General features: G+C 55.2%; 1 protein-coding gene across 1 annotated transcript in view; it reads right to left on the bottom strand.

The window, feature by feature from the left end:
* Positions 1-508: 508 nt before the first annotated feature.
* Positions 509-9068, bottom strand: part of Fam234a (family with sequence similarity 234 member A) — a 32019-nt gene continuing 23459 nt past the window's right edge. Inside the window, exons 2-12 of the mRNA XM_046440940.2 lie at positions 7620-7925; positions 5310-5426; positions 4803-4991; positions 4189-4319; positions 3892-4024; positions 3502-3631; positions 2890-3030; positions 2485-2560; positions 2122-2277; positions 1685-1787; positions 509-1606 (exon numbers count right to left, since the gene is read on the bottom strand). Coding sequence (XP_046296896.1) covers positions 1401-1606; positions 1685-1787; positions 2122-2277; positions 2485-2560; positions 2890-3030; positions 3502-3631; positions 3892-4024; positions 4189-4319; positions 4803-4991; positions 5310-5426; positions 7620-7887 — 1650 coding nt within the window. The 5' untranslated portion in view covers positions 7888-7925 and the 3' untranslated portion in view covers positions 509-1400. The remainder of the gene's footprint in view (positions 1607-1684; positions 1788-2121; positions 2278-2484; positions 2561-2889; positions 3031-3501; positions 3632-3891; positions 4025-4188; positions 4320-4802; positions 4992-5309; positions 5427-7619; positions 7926-9068) is intronic.

Here is a 9068-nt window from a genome sequence, read left to right as displayed (position 1 = left end):
TATATGCCACTCACTGTCCCTATAGCCCCTCTGTGCTCAGGTTCTGTAGGCTGGGTTGCCTTTATTTTTCAGGAACAGTGGACCTACTTCCTAGCACAACACCCAGTTGTTCAACCTTAACCCCACATCCCCACCCCAGGCCTTCCCAAGGAGAAAGAGGAGCAAGGATACCTTAGAGGCTACGAGACCAGAGCTGTATTTAAACCACAGCAAGCTCTGGCAGGCTCCTCATTTCCAGGCTGCATGGCATCTCCCTGAAGCCCCTCCCAGCCTTACCCTGCCCCAGTGGTAGCAGGTGCTCACCCAGCCCTCCACTGCAGGCCCATGCTGGCCCAAGGCTCCTGCTTACATGGGGCTTGGTGCCCTGCTGGTCAGCAGTTCTCAAACCCCAGGACTCGCTCCCAAGGCTGTATGGTGACTGCTGGGCCTGTAAATTCCTGGCCAGTAAATTCCTGCTTTGCTCCTTGGGCAGACAGGCAGATGGCGGGCTCACACCAGACCACAGGGCTCTTCGAGACAGTGCACGTTTATTCTGTAGTTTCTGTGGTGACTGGCATCATCAGGCTCTTTGCTACAGAGCTCAGGTTCTGGACTGGGCAGGGCTGCTCCTTGCAGAGCACAGCAGTTGCCCTTGGGCCTCAGGAGCGACAAGGCACAGAGTGAGTCCTACATCAGATGAGCACCAGGAAGTGGGGCAGGAGGTGCTCCCATGCCCAGGGACATGGGGCCTCTATTAGACAGCAGCTCCTGTGTGCGGAGGGCACAGACTGACACCAAGTGGATGCAGTAAGGACACCTGTGAGCTGTGGTGCAGGCCCCCTGCCCACCTGTAGGGGGCACCCCCACTCTAGATCCCTATTCCTCTCCCCCCATGGGAGCTGCTTCCTCTGCTCTGGGTAGGCCTGGGGGGCTGCAAGGCCTCAGGCCTTCCCCAGCACCCATCCTCTGATCTTCATGATCCCAGGGGTCAGTGCAGAGGGGGGACCAGGCAAGAAGAGGAGGGGCACGCAGATCAGGCCTGGGAGTTGCACATTCTACAGTGGCTTATCTGGCCTGGGAGAAGCTGGCAAGGAGAGGGCACAGAGCAAGGGTGCCATGCCACAAGGTGAGCTCTGCGCACAGCCCAGGAGGCTGCAGGGGCACCCTGGCCTGCTAAGACCCTCAGGGCATAGTGAAACCCAGTGCAGCTCAGTGTGCACATGGAGTGCTGGGTCAGGGGCCTGGGCAACCCCATGTACATCCTCGGTCGTGACCAGTAAGGCTGTGGCTCCCAAGTGGACAGTGGTTACCAGGTCAAGAGTGGGGATTCTATAGGAGGCTGAGGGAGGGGCCCACTTCCCAGGGTGCCTGGCTTCTGCAGTTGGAGTCTTTCCACGTGCTGCAGCTGGTTCCATTTATACCTAGCTTCGGTACCGTAGCCGAGAGAAGCGGTCCCTGATGGCCTGATCACTGTCTGGCCCGCCGTCACCCAGGCGAATCACCCTGCTGCCTGGGACAAGGTCCCGTACCTTGTGCTTGGTCACAGAGACCAGGCCAGGCACATTGGGGCTTGCTGGGCCAGTCAGGAGGACATAGGCAGCATGGCGACTCGGCTCAAACAGGAGCGCTGTGGGGGAGAAGCTGTTAGAGCCTCTCAGGGTCAGCCAGAGCAGACCTGGGTGCCCGGGCCCACGACCACACTCACCATCGAAGGCAATGATGTGGGCAGAGGTGTTGACCAGCTCCAGAAGGACGCTGGGCAAGGTGGGGTGGAACATGTACAGACTGTGCTGGGCGACTCTGGGCTCCTGGAGTGAGGACCGCCAACAGGCCTCAACACTCCCGCTGTCCCCAGGCCAAGGCCACATCCTAGGCAATACTCAGGCCACCTTCAGGGATGCCTCACTACAGCTACCATGCCCAGAGCTGACACCCACCAGGAAGCCCCCCTTCCCAACCTGAGTTTGGTCCTGTTCCTTCCTGGCATCCATTATATCAGCTCTCCCCAACACAGAGCCCCCGTCAGCCCTAGGAGAATGTAGGGCACGTTCCCCACTGTGGCTCACTCCCACTAGGCTTCAACTGATTTGGGATGGGCCAGCCACCAATGGGCAGGGCTATCCCGAGTGTGTCCCCCCATACCATCTCATTGGTGCTGGCTAGTTCATGGAGGCCCCAGAAGAGGAAGGCCGAGCGGTGGTCAGCAGTTGGCAGGCTGGCAGAAGGTGGGCCTCCAGGGAAGCTGGGGAGGGCCTGGCTCCACAGGACAGCCCCACTGCCAAGGTCCAGAAGCAGGATCTGGGGAGGGAGGGGACACTGGGGAGCACTGGGATAAACTCAGGGCTTACATGGGCACACATGCCCCTAGCCATGCCAGCATGGAGGCAGCTGCTCTCTTGGGGGCAGCCAGAACCTTCTCTCTGGTCTGAGGGCAGCTGCCTCTGGGGCCACAGTGTTGCTTCTCAACTGTGTCAAGTTGGAATCTCTGGAGGAAGTAAAGCCCACCTGTCTATCAGTGCCAGTTCCATTTTCAATGACCACGGCCAAGGTGTCTGGCTTGTAGTGGCCAAGGATGGGTTTTCTGGAAGAGGAGTAGAGAAGAAGAGTTCACAAGGGATCTCTGTAAAGAGACTAGGATGAAGGAAACACCTGGGGACAGTGTGCCACTCAGTCCTCTGTGTCCATACCAGGACAGGGCTGGGGATGCCCATATCTGGCCCCAGGACTAGGAGATGACCCTCAGAACCAGAGGTTTCACTGGCCCCGCTATAGGGGCAGGGCAGCACCATGGCTAGGAAAAAGGCCTTTGGCAGAAGAATGTGGACCCCTCCAGCCTGCCCCTCCACCCTCCTACCAGCCAGGGGGGTGGGCTGCAGATGCCAGGAGGGGACAAGGGGATAGACTCCATACCTCATGACCTGGACTTCACCGAGGGTCCACCTGGGTGTCAGCTCCTGTCCATCCAGGAGTACACAGGCCTCAGAGCTCACAAGGAGCAAGTCCTGGCCAGATTTCCCTGGAACGCTCATCAAGTAACGGACTGCTCCAGAGCTGGACAGGGGAGCAGAAAGAAGCACACAGTGCCTGGGCTGCCTCACACCCCACCAAGCCTGTGGGGACTGACTCCTGCAGGTTCCCACAACATAGCCCTATGCCTCAGCCCCCCAGCTGGAGGAAAAGCAGGACCCTGGTAGCTGGGGGGAAGATGAGCATCCCACCAGGGCGCTCTCTCCTGAACGGGACTGGACTCTGGTTGCCCAGGGAGGAGGAGGAGGAGGAGGAGCATCCCACCAGGACTCTCTCTCCTCAAGGGACCCTGGCTGCCCAGGGAGGAGGAACATCCCACCAGGATGCTCTCTCCTCAGCTGTGCTTGGCCTCCATCTGTCTGTGTCCCTTTTCTGAATACAGGATGGTCTCATGGCCCAGAGCTACACAGTGGCCCTCAGCCTGTTTGGCTCTCTTGTGGTCCTTGCAGGTCCCAAAGCCCGACCCGTGGGACAAACACCATGCTCCAGACCAACCTGCGCAGAAGCTGCCTGGTGGCAGAAGTGTTGAGCATGCTCTCCCAGAGGGGGTCTCTCTTGAAGGGGCTCTCTCTCCCAGTCACCCTCTCATAGAGACCCTTCACAGAGCAGCTGCACAGGGAACTTTCTATTCAAAACAGAGGAGCAGGAGTTACCAGGGTCACCCGGCAGCCCCACACCCAGCATGCTGCCACCCATGGTCCAGGTGCTTGGGTCCCCTGAACTTTGGGATTAACCAGCACCTCTGTGACAGAGGGCAGCAGATGCCCTGGGGGCAGAAGCCAGCTTCCCTACATGCTGCTTTCTCCAGGGCGCTGAGCTCATCTGTTGAAGACCAGCACTCCTGTGAGTAGGAAGCGCCCCCTGGGAACGCAGGGGCCGGCATACCGCAGGGCAGGAGGATGTAGTGCGCGCCCGTCCGGGTGACATGGAGGAGAAGGCCACTGTTTCCGTCCACACCGAGGCTGCCTCTGTGGCCAATCTGGCGCCCAGTGCTGCCTGAATAGATGTACCCACTGACCTGCGGTGACAAAGGACAGTGGAAGAGAGGTAGACCTGGACCTGCAAGAGAGTCTGGGGTCAGACCCGATCCTCTCTGGAAGGTGGAAGTGGACAAGGAGGCAGAGAGGAGGCAGCATGGGGCTGGGACTGGGGATTCAGGAAGAGAGCAGTGTGGGCCGGCACCTGCGTGGCCTCCCGGGTAAGGATCAGCAGATCTGGAGCCCCATCACCATCGACATCAGGCACCTGGAGCAGAGGGCTCAGGACAGAGGCATTCCCACCAAAGCTGCTGGGTTGGCTCCACAGGGTCTCCCCTAAAACCAAGCACACCATCACTGTACAGGTGTACACTGCAGACACCTTCCCAGGAACCTTACAATGGCCCTGGGGAAGTCATCCACGCTCAGGGCCTGTGGTCCACACATTCAGAAATGGGAACATGTGTGAATGGGCCTGACGTCCCGTCAAGAGGAACAGATACTGTGCTGAAGATGTGGCACGCCCACGTGAGAAAAGACAGTGGCCACTGGAAAACAGCAGTGTTACTCCTGGAAGACTTCTCTTCCTGGACTCCACCTGGAACCTCCTACTCCTGGGCACTGGGCAAGGGCTGCTCCAGAACACCCAGGGCCAATGTGACCCTTCCCAGCTGGGAGCAGGGCCTCATCTGGGCCAAGTGGCACCCACAGGTATAAGCTTCTGCCAGGAGAGAGTGCCTTGGAGCCAGATCCTTGGTCGGGGGCCAGGGCCTGTCCTCACCATGCCTTTCTTCTCCCAGCCCTCCACCTAGGGCCCACCTGTAAGCAGGTCCACTGCAGTGAGAGAACTGGGTCTTCCCACAAGGACACAGGCAGACGACTTGCCATCTGACAGCCGGGGCACAGCACAGTCCACCAAGGCCACGTCTTGGGCCACAGGCCTCTCCCAGAGCACGCTGCCATTGGCCCCTGACACGGCAGCCGCGAAGGCACAGGGAGAGGAGAAGCCTGAGGGGAGAGACCACAGCCTCCAGTCAGTGGTGCAGCTGGCCCTCTTCATGCCCTGCCTGCAGCCCTGGGCCTGGGCCTCGCCCTGCTTCCTTTGTCTCTGGTTCTTAAGCTCAGACTCACAGCCCCAAGTGGGGTGGATAGGGCTAAGCCTGCCCCCTTGCCTCTTCCCACTCCTGGAAGGAAGGAAGAGGGATGGGATGGTTTCCAGAATCCCACCACTTGCCTCCCCAAACACCACAAAAGTGAGAATGTGACCCAGAACAAAGACCCCTCTCCCTGTAGGGAGCCCCTCCTTCTCAGATAAAACCAAAATACCTTCGTCAGCGCAGGATTGGTTGGAATTGTCAGTGCTGTTGGTATTTTTATAAAGAAAGACAACATCTTGGATCCTGTCCCTGTTTATGTCTTCCATGGCCAGAAAGTCATAGGTAACTGAAAAAGAAGCCACGGACCATGTTCCACAGGCCATGCCTGTCTGCAGAAAGGTCAAGTCTAACATGACCCACTGCTCTGCTCTGCCTGCCACTGTGAGCAGGTTTTCCCCCCACACTGAAAAAAGCAGCAATTGTTCAGGAATGTGACAGGCCAGGCAGATCCTAGCAGGTGTTGACACAGGCAGGATGCTCAGGCAGTACAAACAGGTGCTTTAAATGCTTGGGTTTGAGAGGGATCCTCCTGGACCAGCTTGGGACCCAGACAGCCACACTCCGTCCACATTCAGGCCTACTGCTTCCTTTTATTCAAGGACTCAAATGACACACTCTGTCTTAAAATCAAACAGCAGAAGAATGACAATGGGCCCTTAGCTTACACAAAAGCTCAAAACAAATCAGTCCAAAACAGAGAGCTAAAACTATAAAGTGCTTTACACAGGGAAGTCTACATGGCATTGGATTTAGGAATGATTTTTTAGACATGACGCCCAAAGCACAGGCAACAGAACAAAAAGTTAATGAGACTTCATCGAAGTTCAAAGCTTTTATGCATCTAAGGTCACTATCAATAGATTAAAAAGATGACCCGCGGAACAGGAGAAAATATTTGCAAGTCATATGCATATGGCACAAGTGTCCAGATTATAAAGACTCCCGTGGCCCAATAACAGAACAAACAACACAGTGAAAAATGGGCAAAGGACCCTAAGAAGATATACATGTGGCCCCTGGGCACATGAAGAGACAGGCCACATCACTAGTCATCAGGGAACTGCAAGGCAAGACCATAAAGAGGCTGCTTCAGACCCATGGTGTGGCTGGCATGAAGGAAAGGCAGGACTGCTGCCACACTGGGGGGCTCCACGGTGGGAGCCCAGGGTGCTGCCGCCAGGAGGAAGGCCAATCAGCCTCTCAGAACATGGGCTGGAAGTGTGCTCAGGCGAACTGTGGTGCTAGTCTTTTTGTTTGTTTTGTGATACAAAGGGTGGAGGCCAGGGGTGCTCAACAACAGCTTCATCCTCAGTCCTGTGTTTTGTTTTTGAGACACACCCAGCATCTAATCGCTTCTACCTCAGCAATTTGAGTTTTGTTTAACATCCCCAAATCCATTACTGTAGTATACCAAGTGGATAGTATGAAGGGAGTACCACATAACCACCTCAGAGACAGAGAAGGCCAGCACACAGCCACACCCTCCATCCCAGGGACTCGAGAGAGGCTGATCACAAGTTGGAGGCCAGCCTTGGTAACTTGCCAAGACCCTATCTCAAAATAAAAATAAAAAGGGCTGGGGTGCAGCTCAGTGGTAGAGCACCCTGGATTCAGTCCCTAGCGTGTCATGTGAAGAGAGAGCTGTCACACTCGAGGCATATGAAACACCTGGAAAAAGTGACTTTACAGAAACAAAAAGCCCAGCAGGCACAAGAAACAACCTATCCTCCTTCCTAGGACCAGGAGAAGAGGACAAGGCAGGGGGAGGGGGCACAATGGTCCTGGAATCTGGACAAATGACACTAAGTAAGCTTCAATGAGAAATTCTCTTTATCCCCCAAAAGAAGTCAAGTATGCAAAGCAGCACAGCAGCAGAGGTCACTGGCTCTCCCACCCACTGCCAGGACAACTGTGCATGCTGTTCTGAGAGGAGGAGGCCAATTCAACAGGCACACTTCACTCTGGCTAGAGCAGAACAAGCCTGGATGACACCACCTGCTGCATACCTCCCATGTTTCATAACACCTGAGTCTTTCCGCCAGTTGTATGTTTTATAGAAAAAATTATCAAAAAGAAAGTAACCAAGCCAGTTGCGGTGGCCATGCCCATCATCCCAGGGACTAGGAAAGCTGAGCGGGAGGATTCCAAGTTCAAGGTCTGCCTGGGCAACTTAGTAATGCCCTGTCTCAAAATGAAAAATAAAAAGGTCTGAGGATGTGAGGTCATTGGCTTATGTCCTCATGTTGGTTAAGCACCCCTGGCTCAATCCCTAGTACCAGAAAAGAATAAAGGAAAATAGAAGAAAAGTAGCTGCGAGCTGTGTGTGCCTGTCCACCCAACCAAAGAAGTGCTTCTGGTTTCACTGAGGCTGCTCTGGAGCACCCTAAAACCCCTGTGGAGGTGTGCTTTTCAAGTGGGGCACAGAACTGGCAGACACTTGGTTGACTCACTGTCAAAGACCACAGTCCTGCCTCCTCACCTGCTGTGTTGTAATCGATCCTCCACATTCGCTGGGACTCTGGTCGGTCTGGACACGGGATGATGAACGAGACAACAAACACCACGAAAAGGCAGGTAAACAATGACAGGAAGAACGCCACGGTGCGGCAGCGGGACAGCCGGGTCTGTGGAGGTGTGCTTTTCAAGTTATCTTCATTCTTCAACCTGTTCCCCAGATTTTCCGGTGATTTTCGGTCTTCATTCTTCAAGGGGTGGATTTCGGCTTCTAAATCCTTGTTGTCCATCATTCTGTCACATCCCAAAGCTTAGCTCCTGGTCACTGTATCTGTAAAACAGGAGCAGTTAAGGCCAGCAGCCAGCAGCTGCAGCTCCCCACACATGCGCAGCATCCAGTCTTCCAGCAGTCTGCTGCAGCTGCCACTGTCGACCTCAGCCCCAGAAATACAGCTTCCTGAGCACTCAGGGTGTTGGCCTGAACAGATTCCACCCAGCAGGCCTGCAGTCAATCTGGAAGGCACACGGGTGTGCACAGCAGGCAGGAAGGGCACTCTCACACTGGGGCTTCCTGCCTGCTGCTCCAGGGCTTGGCCAAGCTCCTGCCCTTCCATGGGCACAGATGGGAGAGGCTGCTGGAACAACGTTCTCACACGTGGACACCCTTGGGCACACGGACTCTAAGTTCAAGGAATCTCAAATGAAGTGCGCTGTGGCATCTCAGCCTTGCCCCATCGTGTGACCTGGGACCATGATTGGATTGGTCTGCGATTCAGTGCCCTTATCTGTAAAAGGGACATAATATCTACTTAGGAGACTAGAAGACTATTTTAAGGATTAAGTCATTGTGCATGTAATGCACTAATAACAATAGTAAGCACTCAAACACTAGCTCCTTGTTACAGCAGTAAGACAAAGTGTGTATCAGCAGAAGTAAGGCACAGGACGAAAATGGACAGGGGCAGGGAAAGCCAGACTCGGAGTGACAGCCTCTGAGTCCCAGCTGCGGAGGGAGGTAGAAGGTCTCTGTTGGCCCAGTCCCCTCCTGCTGCTGGTTGATGGTGGGTGTGGTAGGGATACCTGGAGTGGCCACCTCAGAAACCCAAATGGAAAACATACTTGAAGATGGGAAAGCTGAAGTCCAGAAAGAGTGGGGCACTGTGAAATCTGAAAACCACCTCTGCAGCCCTGAGTTGTTTGTGCTGTAGGATGTGAAACAGAAACAGGCTTATGCCTTGCTGCAGCAAGAGATCTGTAATCCTGGTCCTTTTCAAAATTCAAGCTGGTGCCCTAACTAATACAAATTACATGGAGAGGATGGCAGGGATCACAGGATCAGGTGAGTTAAAGCCTTTATCTACCCAAACAGGAAGCCAGCAGCCCAAGCTGGAAGGGCAGCAGACAGAGGGCCCCAGAAGACTGCTACTGAGGGATGGGTCTGGATGGACCAGACAAGAGACTGCTCTTTTCTGTT

The sequence above is a fragment of the Marmota monax genome, unplaced genomic scaffold, assembly GCF_021218885.2.
Source record: "Marmota monax isolate L192 unplaced genomic scaffold, Marmota_monax_Labrador192_F-V1.1 WCK01_AAM20220418_F8-fsc00035, whole genome shotgun sequence".
Taxonomy (NCBI): Eukaryota; Metazoa; Chordata; class Mammalia; order Rodentia; family Sciuridae; genus Marmota; species Marmota monax.
This window is presented reverse-complemented; position numbering and strand designations above follow the sequence as displayed.